General features: G+C 37.6%; 1 protein-coding gene across 19 annotated transcripts in view; it reads left to right on the top strand.

The window, feature by feature from the left end:
- Positions 1–15,492, top strand: part of Arhgap21 (Rho GTPase activating protein 21) — a 129,086-nt gene that overhangs the window by 38,934 nt on the left and 74,660 nt on the right. For all 19 annotated transcript variants that reach the window (XR_015449680.1, XR_015449681.1, XM_087207250.1 and 16 more), the window contains 2 exons: positions 11,155–11,334; positions 13,636–13,660. Coding sequence is in view for 17 of the 19 variants with exons in the window: in XM_087207250.1 (XP_087063376.1) it covers positions 11,155–11,334; positions 13,636–13,660 (205 nt within the window). In the remaining 2 variants the exon portion in view is untranslated. The remainder of the gene's footprint in view (positions 1–11,154; positions 11,335–13,635; positions 13,661–15,492) is intronic.

Raw genomic sequence — 15,492 nt, 5'->3', positions numbered from 1 at the left:
TTGCTTAAAAGATACAAAATTTATGTCTGCATAGATACTGCCAAATAGATTTATAGAAAGATGGCACTCTCAGTAGAAACATACGAGAATTCCCATTTGATTTCATTGTCTATAATACTGGAACTGTGTTTTTTCCAATTACTATGTTTTCTTCAGTGTTCTCTACTGATAAAAAGAGCATTGTTCATGAGAGGCTTAGCTATAGTTTAGATACTCGAGTTCTGCAGAAATGCTTAGCAAAAAAATATTTTGGGAATTCATCCCTTTCCTTTATAATTTGTTCTATCAGTAAAGTATTATACTTGGAAAAGGAGAGGTTTGTTGTACTAAATAATCATTCCATCATTGCATCATTATAATTGATAGATGCTTCCTGAGAAATTAGCTGGAAATAAGGAACATGACCAAAACTCTGTTCCCTTATTTTTTAGATAAGTTTAAACAGTGTCTGCAAATTGGTTGGGTCAGTACAAATTGTATTAAACTGTAAATATCTACTGTGATCTGATTCTGTAATGTTTTTGACATATGCTGTGATTATCATGATACTTATAAAAATACGGTAGCAGATTATTTCCTCTTATCAATACTTCTGTTCCTGTCTTCAGAAAGTTGCATGTTTACTAAAAGGTAGGGAAGGAAAACACAACTGAGCAGAAATGTTAATGCTTGTTAATGTAGTACTGCCATATGATTTGTTGAGGAAGAAGTACTCGAATGGCTAAAATTACATTTTTAGATTTTTTTTCTGTTTTAAACGTGTATTGAATTTAAGTTTCCAGCATTGGTCTTTACCAATCAAAAATTTATATACAGCAATTTTAAGTAATATTGACCATCCAAGTATCAGTCAATTATTCATTGTAAACCAGTTCCTAGTGTACTCAGAAGATGTTCAGCAGCCAGGCTGACGAACTTATCGGCTGGGATTTTAGTTTGTAAGTTATTTAAGCTATCACTGAAAAAGACAATGCTTGAGGTATATTTTTCCCTGAGACTCATTGTTTCAAACGTAAAAGTTTACCTCTTCAATTTGTACTAGTAGTTAAATATGGTTGTAAATTTGAATTTTTGGTATCATGTGTCATGGTTAATATTTGAAAAATTTTTATTACAGTGATGTATCTTGAAGTAGGAATTTTTGCCCTTTATTGAATAGAATTTAAGTTTTCTGTTCTTTAGCAGATAATCCTGCCAATATACTTAGTGCATACGAAACACCTTATAAGTATTTTTCATTTTTTCTTTAAAGCCAGAGTGATAAAGCATTTTTTAGAAATAAGAGCAGACAATTTTAACTTCTCTGAGAGCGGTACCAGGGAGTGTGCTGGGACTTTAAGGAATGGCGGGCAGAGCCTATGCCCGTGCAGGTGACGACTTCTCCTCGCCTGTCTCTCAGTAGCAGGTCACAGGTGCCATACACAGGCTGCTGTGGCCGTGGTCCAGATCACACATCTCACCAGCCATCTCCAAGACACAGCCTGTCACCAGCCGAGTGTCTTTAGATCTGCAAGTACTCTGTAAGCATGCATAAACTCCTTAAAGACATCACGGAAATACCTCGAAGAAGCTGTGATGTAAAGTATGTCTTCATAATCAAAAGGTGTTCTGCCCAACACTTAAAATTGTGTAACAGCAAAATATCTGGGCAAAGTCTCCTATCTCTGTTTGTAGAGAAGTGGCTAAATAAGATGTGTGTGTTCGCAACAGAAGTGTATACACCAGTGAAAATAAAGGAACCAAAGTAGAAACTGGCTAGCTGACCATCAAACCCTTTCCTTGTCTCTTTTCATGTGCCTAAATCTCACATGTCCTAGCATTTCTACTGTAATTTGTATTTTTAATAACAGAAGTAGGAAAAATGTCAGAGGCTATTAAAGAAGAAAAAGTGAGTGCAGAAAATACTCTAGTCTGATTCAGTCATTCTTGCTTCTGGAATAAGACTAATAAAGAGGAGTTCTTTCAGATTTTAAGAAAAGTTATAGAAATGCCTTATGACTAGTGAGAATTCTTTTTTTTTTTGGTACCAGGGATCGAACTTGGGTCCTTGCACTTGCACAGCAGGCGGCGAAACCACTGAGCCAAATCCCCGGCCCACTAGTGAGAATTCTTATTCTAGGTATAATTTTAAAATCAATTTCTCTATTTTTGGAAACTAAATCAAACTTTTCCATGTTATCATGAAAATATTTGTTACAAAGAGGAGTAAGCATGAGAAATAGTATAAGTTAAGCATATCATCACGACTTATAAAACAACTTAGAGAATATGACCAGAAACTGATTCTGAATGGATCATAAGAATGAAGAAAAGTACATTGTGATTTTTCACCAGCTTGTCATTTTGTGAGACTGATTACATGTATCATAAATCAGAAATAGCTTTCAAACTTGTAATAACAGTCAAAACTAAACTGTTCATGAAGCACTTCTGGATGTTTCACAACATTCTAACTTTTTAATTTAGGTTTAAAAATAGCTATTTTCTATGAATGTGGCATTTTAAAAGTGAGGACTTCAGACTTTATCTTTGAAATGTGATGGGGGAGGGGAGAGAGAGGAAGAAAGAATGAGGAAGAGTGGAGAGGGAGGGGGAAGGAGAGAAATGTACTGTCTAGGTAAAAGTTGAGTGAACCCAGAAACCTGAGTAGGAAAGGAAACCACTTTGTAAAACAGCAGCAATTCAAAATAATGTAGAAATGGAACTGCACAGAAATGACACTAGAAAAGACCCATATCCTCAATTTATACATGTAAATTATATAAAAAGTATTATCAGTAAATGTCCAAGTAAATAATAAACTTACAAATTGAGTTATATTTCAAAAAATTAAGTTCAGTTGTTTAATTTGAAATATTATGGACAAAAGTCACCTAGATCTTTCACCTTCAAGGTGTGAGAGTGTTACAGTTTCTTTAGTCCTACTAAATATGCAGTGAAAACCAGAATTACTTTTTGGGAAAGTATTTGTAGGTGTTTAGTTTCAATGCACTTCCAGTTGTTTTCAACCAATGTAGGGGAAAATGGAGAGAGTCCACAAACAAGCTGTGTATTAAGAGTTGCCAGGCATACTAAGCATATACAAAATTGTATTCAGTAATATTTTAACTAAGTTGGAACTTAAAAAGCCCTTGATTCAAAACATCAGATTCCTGCATATATTGGAACGTTTTACAGAGAAATAGCCCATCAATCTCAGTATGTGAGGAATATTTAGCTGTAAGATTAATTTGCTCAGATTAGGACTATGGAATATTTTAAAGGTAAAAGACCGTCATATTCTCCCAGTGTCACTTATGTCATATAATGGAAAGGTTGGGCTGGATCCATGCCTTCATAGCTAATTTTGACAAAGTACTCATCCCCTGTGCACCATTTATTCACCAGACTTGTGGTGCTTGTGAAAACTTAGTGAAAGTTTCAGCAGGGGGTGAAACAGTAAAGTCCTTAGCTAGCATGCACTAGGCCCTGGGATCCCTACTGCAACAAAAATCTAATAAAAGTTGTATGGGTGTTCAAGATTCTGTTTAGAAAAACTGTTTGTTTGTTTTCTTCTTACACTGATTTCCTGAGTATCTGAAAAGTAATATTGTAATACGTTTTTGAAATAGGCCTTCATGTGTTGTAACCCCTGTGATTTTTTTAAAAAGTTAAATACTGTTTGCTATATGTAAGATACTTTTTTAATACTTTATAAACTAACTCATTTTTAAATATTTTAAACAAATTTATCTTTGAACTGACAAATAATAAGTGTTAGAAGTATGCTAGAAGTGTTTTGGGTTTGGAGACTCAGATTTTAGAATATTTGCATATATATATATATAAATTAAAAATAAGATACCTTGGGGATGGGATCCAAGTCTAAACACAAAATTTATTTATGGCTTATATGCCCTTTCTACACAGTGCGTGAAGGTAATGTATGGTATTTTCAGTGTGCCTCTCTTTTCACTGAGACCTGCTGCACGAGGTCAGATATAGAATTTCCCCCTGTGTATCATGTAAGTGCTCAAAAAACTTTTAAATTTTGATGCACTTTGGATTTTGCATTTTTTCAGTAGGATTACTCAAACTGTATTACCATCCTCATGCTAATAGCAAGGAATAGGCACCAAAGTAAGGGTCCAGACCCAGGTGGTGTGGTTCTAAAGTCTGCCGTGCCCTTCTCTCCATGCAAGCCATTTCCCAGTGTTGCAGAATAAGCATCAAGCAAATGATAGAACGCAGTAGGTCCAAAATTCAGCCATGCAACAGAACACAAAAAGTACGGGTGCACACATTGAAATTCAGTCTTATGCTCAGCAACTGGCATCATAAAGTGTTGCATCACTATGAAAAACAAATCTGTCCCTAAAATATAGATTTTACTCTACCTCGGCTTGGTGATATGATCGGTGGTAATAGTATTAAAAACAACATGTTTTCACTGGCATAGGACTCATAATCTTAGAATTCATGAAATTATGATCTAACGTGAATACAACATAAAATGTTTTCTCATTCTTTATCACAAATAATCACTGGAATATACTAGGAAACTGACCTCATTCTTTAAGTACAAATGATTTCAAATGATAGCTTAAGACGTGTATTTATTGTGCATGCAGGCGTTCTTTTATAACTATTATGTGCATGTGTATGATAGCAGTATCTCTTTCACTTCTGGCAATATTTAGACTTTGTACTCCCCCCATAGCTACATTTTTTCCATAAAAACCATCTTTACTCAGGTATAATTTACAAACAATTCACTCATTGGAAGTGTACATTTCAGTGGTTTGTGGCAAATTTATAGTTTTGAAACTTATCACAGTCTCTTAGAATATTTCCATTACCCTGAAACTTAAGTCTGTCTGTGTTCCCTCATGTGAGTTTTTATTACTTTCATTGTTTTATGATGGGTGTTTGCCCCGTACACTTTCCCTGGCACCCTTCGTTTAGTTTGCTTTGTCTAGTTGTATCTCATTTTCAAGGAGTTAGTTTTTCTTTTCCTTTTGGTTTCTTTTAACCTTGAGTTATTATTCAGTCAAATGACCTTGTTATGAAGTCCTTTAAGGGAATCAAATGGCAGTGCTTAGTGCCCAGGAATTTAACTGCTGTTAGGCCAGTCAGTTCTTGGCTTCCTACACTTGTATGCTGTTGTGCAACCAACTGCTTACTGCTTGTGGAGGGAAGATGAGATGTGCAGAGAGGGGTCCTCATGGAGGTCTTGCATGGAGAAACCTGTGACTGCCTGGTCCTTCACTGTGTGTGCCCACAGCTTGCCCTTGTTATAAAACAGAACACATCAAAGGCACTGCAGATTTGTAGGAGGATGAAGAAGCACATGTGTATATTTCTTTTCATCATCTCTTTGTACATAGGCCCGTGCAAACCGTAACCCTCCCTGTTTCCCTGCAGGGAAAGTTAAAAAAGTGTGGAGGGTTTCAGTGTGTTAGTCTGGATGGGTGGAATAATTGAGACAACTGAACTATATCATTCAAAAAATTTTCATTTCCAGAAAGCAAAAACCAAATTGTTTATTCTTTATCTCACCTTTTCTTTGTGTGTAAAAAGGTCAGTGAAACCATATCTAGCAAGCTTGATTCAGAAACTTGAAGCATGAAATGGCAATCTAAGAGAATTTCTCCTATCATTTAAAAGAGAAAAAAATATGAAACATATTTGGGAGCTGAAATAAATTTAATACACAAATAGTTTTGGAAGAATTAAAATTAGAGTCCTACAGAAAAAGGAAAAATGTAAAAACAATGAATTAGAGATCTATTAGAAGCAAGAATCTATGCAGATTATATAGTGGAAGAGAGGATGGAAAATAATGTGGCAGAGAAAATATTCTATCCTCAGACTGAGGAAACCTTACTTTTTTTTTTTTTTTGGTACTGGGGATCGAACTTGGGTCCTTGCCCTTGCAAGGCAAGTAGTGGAACCAATGAGCTCAATCCCCGGCCCTGGAAACCTTGATTTTAATTCTTGGTTGGGTTGTAGCCAGCTACAATCTTGGATAATTCACTTTCAAATCTGGAGTATAATTTTTCCTTGTGCATAACATGAAAAGGTTCATGTGTTTAGGTTAAATATTAAGGTCGTTTGTGCTTTAAAATTATGTAATGAAGTGACAACTAAGCACTTGAAAACCATTAGGAAAATACATATTAAGATCTGCATACAATCACAAAGACAAATAAAAAATGGTGGCAGTACCAAATGCTGTCAAGGATGTGGAAAAACCAGATCACTTACACATTGCTGGTAGGCAAATAAAATTGTACAATCACTCTGGAAGAGAGTGTGGCATTTTCTTATAAAATTAAAAATGAAATCACTATATGCTGTGTGTCTTGACAAAATTCATGTGTTAGGATCCTGTGCCCCACAGTGACGCTCATAGGAGGGGAGGATCTGGGAAGGTGTTGTTAGGATGGAGCCCTAAGAAGAGGCCCCAGGACTGCCGAGCCTTCTCCCTCAGGACAGACACCATAGGAAGGGAGGGCCCATCTGTGAGGAAGAGGGTTTTCTCCACACAGCAGATCTGCTGGCACTGTGGGCTCCACAGCTTTCATGACTGCAAAAAAATAAATCTAAATTACAATAAATATAATAAGTACAAAGAATAGAAGTGTTTGTAAGCCACCCATCTATGATACTTTGATAAAAGACAAATTTACCACAGATTGGTTTCATTTGTGATTCTAGAATTGGGCAACACTCCATTCCATAAAATAGTTAAGTGTTCACATGAGCTGAGCAGAAGAGATTGAGAGAGGAAGTCTGAAGAAAACAGAAACTAGTGGATTAATCATTTCAAAGTTTCATTTCTTATAAAGGAGGGACAGGGAGAGAGAACAGAAAAATAACTGGTTAACTTCTGGTTGCTTGCTTTGGTAAGGATTACAGCATAGGCATCTTCATTATTGTGCTAATTGAAGCTGTCCTTTTGAGAAATTCGGTTACATTTCACTCCTGATTTCCCAGACTTACATTACGCCTCAGTCAGGTTGGTGATGTGGAACTTAGTGTGAGTTGCTGCATTCTGACTTTTCATTTGATCGGCTGGGGCTGGTGCAGGAGCCTAGTTTATTTATACAGTGGCCTCCTATAATTTTTATTGAACAGTGCTGTGCTCCCCTGCTACCTACAAGCCGCCACATTTGTGAAAGGAAGATAAACTACAGTAAATTTACCAGTAATTCGTTTCTAATATGCAAAGTCTGCATCGATGACTTCAGAGCTTTTGTTCCCTTTGAGGACTAAAAAATGAGGAAAAACTTAGCTAGCTGGTTATTGAAAATTCAGTCTCAGGGGCTGGGGATTTAGCTCAGTGGTTCCGTCACCTGCCTTGCAACCGCAAGGTCCCGAGTTCGATCCCCAGTACCAAAAAAAGAGAGAAAATTCAGTCTCTTCCTTTCATTGTTGATTGGTAACCCAGTTTCTTTCCTCCTCAGGACTCCATTATTAGTGTTGATGCATCTTTCCACCTACATTGTATACATGAGTATGTTAAAATATTGTGAAAAATTGGGATTTAAAGAACTACCAGAGCCAGGTGTAGTAGTGCACGTCTGTAATCCCAGCTACTCAGGAGGCTAAGGCAGGAGGATTGCAAGTTCAAGGCCAGCTGAGGCAATTTAGTGAGATCCTGTCTCAAAAATATAAAAAAAATCAAAAAATGATGTAGTTCAGTGGCATGTGGTAAGCCCTGGGTTTGATCCCTAGTACGGGGAAGGAGGGAAAGAATTACCATGAAAAATAAATTTGGAGAGAATCAGAGAAATGATATATATTGTAGTCCTTTCAGAGAAAGAACGAGGAGCTAATGTTTATTAAATGTTAATATGCTCAGTATTTTATATGCGTGTCTCATTTAATACACGCTAATTCTTTGAGAGAAGTACTTTTTTATTTTTGAGACAGGGTCTCACTATGTAGTTCAGGCTGGCCTTGAACTCACTATGTAGCCGAGGCTGGCCTCAGACATTGATCCTTCTGCCTCAGCCTCCTGAGGGCTGGGTTCACAGGTGTGCACCACCACGGCCAGCGAGAGAAGTGCTTTTATTCTTATTTTTCTGATGAGAAATCTGAAGCTTAAAGAGGTTAAATAATTGTCCACTATTACAGAACCAGCCAGTGGCAGAGCCAGGATCAGGGCTTGATTCAGCTGACTCCAGATCCCATATTCTCAACCCCAGGTCCCTAAACTGAAAGTGAAAATGCTGAGTCAGATGAAAAAGAAAACAATCCTACAGAATGAGGGAAAATGGAAACCAATGATTAATAAGTTAGATTCTAGAATTACTTTACTCTTTATGCTTCCATTTGATGCATATAAAACAACACGTATAATACACATTGCCATTATGTGTCATAATGTAAACACACTCTTAGGCATTCCCACAGATCTTGATTCTGTCCCCAGTGCTGCTGAAGACGTGTGTGTCTCCAGATTTTCGCCCCTTGCTTCCTTGCTCTGGGACATTCTTTTTGCCTCCTCTGGACAACCACTTTCTTCAGTTTCATGGAAGTCACCGCATCGCATCTTTTCGAGGTGGTTGTTTAAGTATCTTGATTGTGGTGTGTTTGACATGTAATCAGCCTACGTGTTTAAAGCTCGCCGTTTGTCAGCCTTTGAATGTGCCTGCACCCAGGAAACATCCCCACAGTCAAAGTAATGAACATACTCAGGACCCTCCAAAATTTCCTCCTGCTGCTTCAAGGTATCTCCGTCCCTCCCCAGACCGAGCAAGCAACCACGAGTCTGACTTCAGTCAGTACCGATCAGATGTCAGGGTTTTTCTAGGAGCTTATATAAATGGAATCATATAGTATGTATTCTTTTTTGTCTTGTCTCTCAACGTAATTAACATACCGCTGCGAGTATCAGTAGTTTATTTCATTTTATTGCTGCATAGTATTGTGCTGTTTGGATGTAGCACGGTTTATTTATATATGCACCTGTTGACAAAATACCTGGAGTATTTTTCCAGTTCATGGCTATAACAGGTAAAGCTGCTCTGAAATATTTCTGCATGAGTTTTATATGGATATTTGCTTTCAGTTCCTCTTGAGTATTTTACCTAGCAGCGGAATGTCTGTATCACGTGGTAGATATATGTTTGAATTTTAAAAAAATTGTCAGACTGATTTTTGAAGTGTTCATACTGTTTTCTAGATACAGTGTCTGAGAGATTCAGTTGCTTCACGTCTTGCCTATAGTTGGTATGGTTGGTCTTCATAACTTTAGTACTTCTTATAGGTGTGGAGAGGTAGCTCACTGTGGGTTTGGTTTGCATTTTCCTGTTGGCTCTGAATGCTGAGCATCTCCTCATATGCTTATTTGCCGCTGTATAACTTCTTTGATGAAGTATGTTCAGGTCTTTTGCCTATTTTTTATTTGGAAAATTTTCTCAAAGTCTTCAGTGTGGCATTCATTTATACACCTCCTGTTCTACTGCTGGTTTTTTCGTTTTCTCATGTGTCTTTCAAAGATCAGAGGTTCTTAGTCCCATTTATCTTTTTAAAAAATGGATCATTGTCTTTGATATCATATCTAAGAAATCTGACCCTTACTGTAAGTTTGTAAAGATTTTTGCTTATATTTTTCCCAGTAAAGTTTGTGATCTTTTGTATTAATTTTGTATGTGATACAAGTTATAAGTCAGGGTTCTTTTCTTCTTCGTGCATGTGGTTAGTAGTGTTTGTGATGCAGTATTTGTATGTACTTGTACAAAATTGGCACGCTCACATTTCTCCTGGATAAACACTCAGGAGCTGAGTTGTTCTGTCATGTGGCTGTGGGTCTGTAGCTGTACGGTGTTGTGGTCTATGAATCTGTGTGTCCATTTTGATGCTAACATTCTACTTTCTTGATTATTGTAGCTTTATGTCTTGAACTGAGAGTATACTGCTTTTATTTTTCAAAAAATTTTTTGAGTATTTTAGGTTCTTTGCATTTTAAAATGAGTTGTAGAAAAATGTGACAACTTTTATACACAAATCTCCTGAGATTTCGATTGAGATCGTGTTGAATCTATGGATAATATTTTGGGAAAGTTAACATCGTGACAATACTGAGTCTTAATCTGAACATGATATATCTCTCATTAATTCTCCTTTAGTGTATCCCAGTAGTGTTCTAGGGCTTCAATTTGCAGGTCTTGTGAATCTTTGTTAAACTTAGCCCTAAGCATTTCACACTTTTAATGCCATTTTAAATGGTATGTTTTAAAATTTCAGTTTTCAATTGCGTACTGCTAGTGTGTGTAGAAATAATGTTCATTTCATATATTGCATAATATTTTTGTTCACTGCATTCCAGTCTCTCAGTCACACAGCCAGTCTTGCTACAAATTTTTTCAGGTAATTTTTTTCTAGCTGTCTTACGACCTTTGTATGAAGCAAACCATTGTGGAGGAATTGATTGACTTGATGGTAGAAGATAATAAAAAATATAATAGAGTTAACCATAGTCAAGTAATTGCCTTTTGGTAAAGTTCACATTTCAGAAATGCTAAGATGAACTTGGAATTGTAACTTAAAACAAAATCTTATCAAGAGTGTGTCCATGTAAAATTTGAGAAAGCTGTTTGATTGGGCAGATGTCCAGGCTGGAGATGAGTGTTTGTGAGTCATCTGTGTGTAATGGTGTTTAATGCCTGAGACCGAAGTATATAGAGCCAGTAGGGCCATGCACTGAGTCCTGAATACTCCGAGTTCAGGAATTTAGTGGATGAAGAAGAAACAAAGCAAATTGAAAAGAAACAGGCTGTAGGTTGGGGAGTCCAGTGGTGGACTTCCAATGAGGAAGGCATCCCTGAGCTGCTTGGTAGGTGACAGAATCACACACAATTTGATGAGGTTTACACTTCTTTAAAAGTAAGAGATTCAAAGGACCGGAGTTCGATTCCTGATACCAAAAAAAAGAAATTCAAGCCTTTTATTTATATGCAGGTATTTTATATGTGTGTGTGTGTGTGTGTGTGTGTGTGTGTGTGTATTATTTTGGTACCGGGGATCGAACTCAGGTCCTTGAGCTTGCACAGCAGGCAGCGAAACCACTGAGCTAAATCCCCGGCCAGGTATATATTTACATGAAATTTTTCCTGGAAGTATATTTTGTTATGTAGTTAACTTTCAAATACTTTTTTACTTCAGGTATCAAAAAATAAAGATGGAAAAGAACAAAGTAAAACTGTATCACCGTCCGAAGATGAAACTTTCTCCTGGCCAGGTCCCAAAACAGTTACGTTGAAAAGGACATCTCAAGGCTTTGGCTTTACACTAAGGCATTTTATTGTTTATCCTCCAGAGTCTGCAATTCAGTTTTCATATAAGGTAAGAGAAATAAGTACTAACATGAAAAAAATAAATCAATTCCTAGTTTCTTTTTTCCTTCATTCCTTTTTTCTATCTTGAAAGAATTAAATGTTATATTTTGTCTTCTTTTTGTTCTTAGATATTTTTCCAACTTCTAGAACAAAAATTTTAATTTTCTAGGAAAGATCATACAATTCTAAACTATTTGTCAAGTACTTACAGACTTCTTTCTAGTTTTTCTAACATATAGATGACTTTTCTTACTATCTAGAAAGGTTGTATGTTTTCTGGACAGAGATACAAAGGAAATCACTCATTAAAATATTCTACTAGTTATAGAAAATTAGTAAGATCCGAGCAGTACTTCCAGATATGTAATAGAGTGAGTCAGAATTTTAAAACACAGGTGCTTATCAGAGTGGATGACTCAAATCTGCTTCCGAGCAGAGCAGTAAGATATGGAGTAATCACAGCCGGAGCTGACACCAGGTCCTTGTTCAGTGTTCTTAATAGCTCGTTCTGGAAGTTCGCCTCACTTCGTCTTGCCCAGTGTCCCATGAGCGGTGATACTTGGCCTCCTGTAACAGACATGAGAACTGATCCGGGCGCACAATGGACCCGTGCTTGAACCTGGCCAGTGTATCTGAACGTACAGGTGTTTTTGCGAGCAGTGTCTAACTGTATCTAGAGAATATACTCTTTTAGTACAGTTTTGTTAAGCACATCTTTTCAGTAAATTGTCTCTTATAGGATAATCTTTTTTAAGTACCTAGTAGCCTTTAAAGATTATGAATAATTGCTACTTTTAGAATTAAGATTTACCAATTTGGGATTTTTAAGTTATCTGTAAAACTATTGGCTAGATGCCCTGACAATCTACTTGATCTTACAAGGTCTAAAATAGTATTAATTACATGTTAGGTCACTTATCATAGCCCTTGAAATGACATATTAGGGTTGAGGGCTTTCTTTGGTCTTTTCCTTCTTGGTTTTGTTTTGAATAAGAGCTTTGGGTCATGGTAAGTATATAGATAGTACAACTTTTATAAGATAATTTTACCAAACAAGTTAAAAATATATTCTTGCCATGCATATTTCTAGAAATGTTCAGTAGCACAGTGTATTTGTTGGTAGCGTAGTTGTCGGAGGCAGAAGCGGCTGAGTGACCCTGCTGCTGGCTCTTGTTGGTCCTGTGACTGATAAGTCACCAACAGACACCAAGACCTCCCGTCTCTCAAGCTGAGAGATGACTGGTTACACGGTGGAGTACATACAGAACACAACAGACCCTGACATGCAATGACTGCTCAGCAAATTCTAGTGATGTTTGTTCTTTAGTCTAGATGTCCTTGCAAATAGGTCTTAGTCTTTTTTACATGGAATATATATATATTGAAATCTTTTTCATTTTAATTATGTATTTTATCAACTTCCTTCAGAGGAGTCTTGTTTGTGTTTCTGTTTTGGTGGTGCTAGGGATTGAACCCAGGGCTTTGTGTACCCTGGGTAAGCACTGCACCCCTGAGGTACACCCCCAGCCCCAAGGGAACCTAAAAGTAGTTCCGCCATTCTATGAAAGATGCGCAGTTCGCGCTGTAACATCTATTATGTCGCTTAGCTGGCAGCCTTTCTAGTTATAACAGAACTGTACACAGCAGCAGCAGCAGAGGAAAACAGCACTTCACCAGCCAAAATAAAGGTCAGAAATGATGTAATAAATCATCAAGTGTCTGTTTTTCTTTTTACAGTACATGCTGACTTCCATATGGTTGAAACTCAGCAAATGTTTGAATAAATGTATTTTTATACTAGGTTTTAAGCTTGTTTTTCTAGTTTCTCAGGTGGACATAGATAACACTGCAGCAACACAGCAGCTTGGTAGCAAAGAAAGACCAAGTAAAACTTCCATATTGAGTATGAGAACTGGAATGAACCGGTCTGTTCATGTAGAGAGTTCTGGGCGCCGTAATGGCCCTAAAGGTTCTGCTAAGGTCCACACAGTACGGCGGGTGACGGCCAGACTGGTTCCCGAAGGAGGAGCCGCACCTGTCCCGGCTGCTCACTTGGCCCCTCTCGGTAGCTCCCTTAGACTTGCACTAGTGTCTCAAGTGTCTCAAGCCGAGCTCCTGATTGTTCATCCTGTGTTGGCTTCACTCATAGCTTTCTCTTCTCTGTTGTGAGGCCTCCGCCTCTCCGGCACAGGGCTGTGTCACAGAGGTCTCACTTGACTTGTACTGGGGAGAGCAGTTGGACGTGTTGGGCCTTGCTGTGAATTGTCAGTTTATACGTGTGTAATGATAAATGCTTTTTTTTTTGTAGGATGAAGAAAATGGAAACAGAGGAGGTATGCTGTAAAAGTTTTAATTTTTGTCTGAATGTATTTCTATTCATGTCTCTGTTAAGTAATAACTGAGATGCTACAGTTTTTGAAGTTTAAATATATATCAGTTTTTATGTGAGGGTTAGAAATTGTTTTTATTGTAGATTTAAACATTTTATGAGTTCCATTGTCTCATTATTATAACTTAAATATGAAGTAGTTTTATTATTGATATCATTTTGATTCTAAGGAAAGTATCTGAAGTTTTCATATTAAAAGTAACCTGAAAATGCTGAATGTTTTATCAAGTAGGTTTAACTGACTCAAATATTGAAGAGGATTCGAGTTCCTTTTGTATTTAATCTTAGTTAAATATTATTTAAGGAGCTTAAAAGGAGAATTGAGCTGGGAATAGGATTTCTTAGTGGATTTCTTTTAATTTTAAATCAACATTAATGAGTTAAAATTTATATACAATAAGATATACTCATTAAAAATTTTATTTCGAGAGCATTTTAGACTTTAAAAGTTACACCTCTAATACAGAGGATTTCCACATGTGTTTCATGTGACTGCTCCTGTGTTAAAACTTACGGAACCGCGATGCGACAGAACAGATAGCACTGGGGCTGCCACTGCTCCGGCCGTCGACTGCGAGGCCTGTGCCCGTGCTCCGGCTGGGCCACCCCGGACCCAGTCACCACGTCCCCTCCGTCTCCTCCACGCTGTGACGGCTTCACAGCCTTTTTAGTTCTTTTATTCTGTGACTTTGATATTTTTTTAACTGCCACTCAATTTTTATTTTGTAGAATGTCCTTCAATTTGGGTTTGTCTTATTTTCTTATTATGAGTTTGTTTATGCGTTTTAGCAAGAAAGCCGTATTTGTACCTATTTTAAGTGTACAGTTTGTGTTTTCAAAAATATATAACCTGTGAAACCAGTGTCCAAACCAAGATATGGTATCAGAAATAACATTTCCATCATCATTGCATAAAGTTCCCTGGTGCTCCTTTCTTACTTTCCTGGCCCTAAGAAATCACTAATCTGTTTTCTGTCACCAGTAGATTAGTTTTGCCTCCTCTAGAATTTGTTTGTTTGAGACAGGCTCTCACTATGTAGCCCAGGTTGGCCTCAAACTCACTTAGATCCTCCTGCCTCGGCCTCCCAAGTGCTGGCATTATAGGCATGTGCCACCACGCCCAGGTCTTCTATAATTTCTTTTAAGTGGAACAATGCAATGTATACTCTGTGTCTTTTGCCTGGCGTATTTTTGAAGTTCACCGTATTGTATGTATACCAATAGTACCACCTTTCTTTTCTTTGTTTTGTTCCTGAGTAGTTTGTATAATTATTTGTAAGGCTGAGTCCTTAAGTTGTTTATCCTCTCACCTGTCGGTGGGCTTTGTGATACCCACATCTTACAGTCCCACGTGAGGTCTTGGACAGGGTTAAGATGAGTTGGGTTAGATGAGACCCAAATGGCTTATTTTGGCACCGTCGAAGGTAATGAAGATGTAAGGCCAGGTAGGCCCCTTTGTAGTTGTTCCTTGGGCAGGATGGGCCATTTCTCTGGCACCATCTGTCTTGGACAGGGGTTCAGAATGAATTCCAAACACTGCTTGGCGTGGTTTAGACGCAGGCTCTAGTGGGGAAAGGAAGCCTGTGACGAAGCCCAGCGGCACCAAGTGGCGAGAGAGTGCGAGCTCTCTCTGCCTCTCGTTCTCCGGGCTGGTTGCTAAGCCTGGCAGTCACCAGTGTCTGGAATTCCATGCTTGTTTGGGGGAAGTATGTATCTTAATAAATGTAGAAACCTGTGTGCAGGTCATTATGGATTTGACGTAACTTACTCAATTCA

This window comes from Heterocephalus glaber, unplaced genomic scaffold, assembly GCF_053883595.1.
Source record: "Heterocephalus glaber isolate CG9 unplaced genomic scaffold, H.glaber_assembly_v1.0 deba00000768, whole genome shotgun sequence".
Lineage (NCBI taxonomy): Eukaryota > Metazoa > Chordata > Mammalia > Rodentia > Bathyergidae > Heterocephalus > Heterocephalus glaber.
This window is presented reverse-complemented; position numbering and strand designations above follow the sequence as displayed.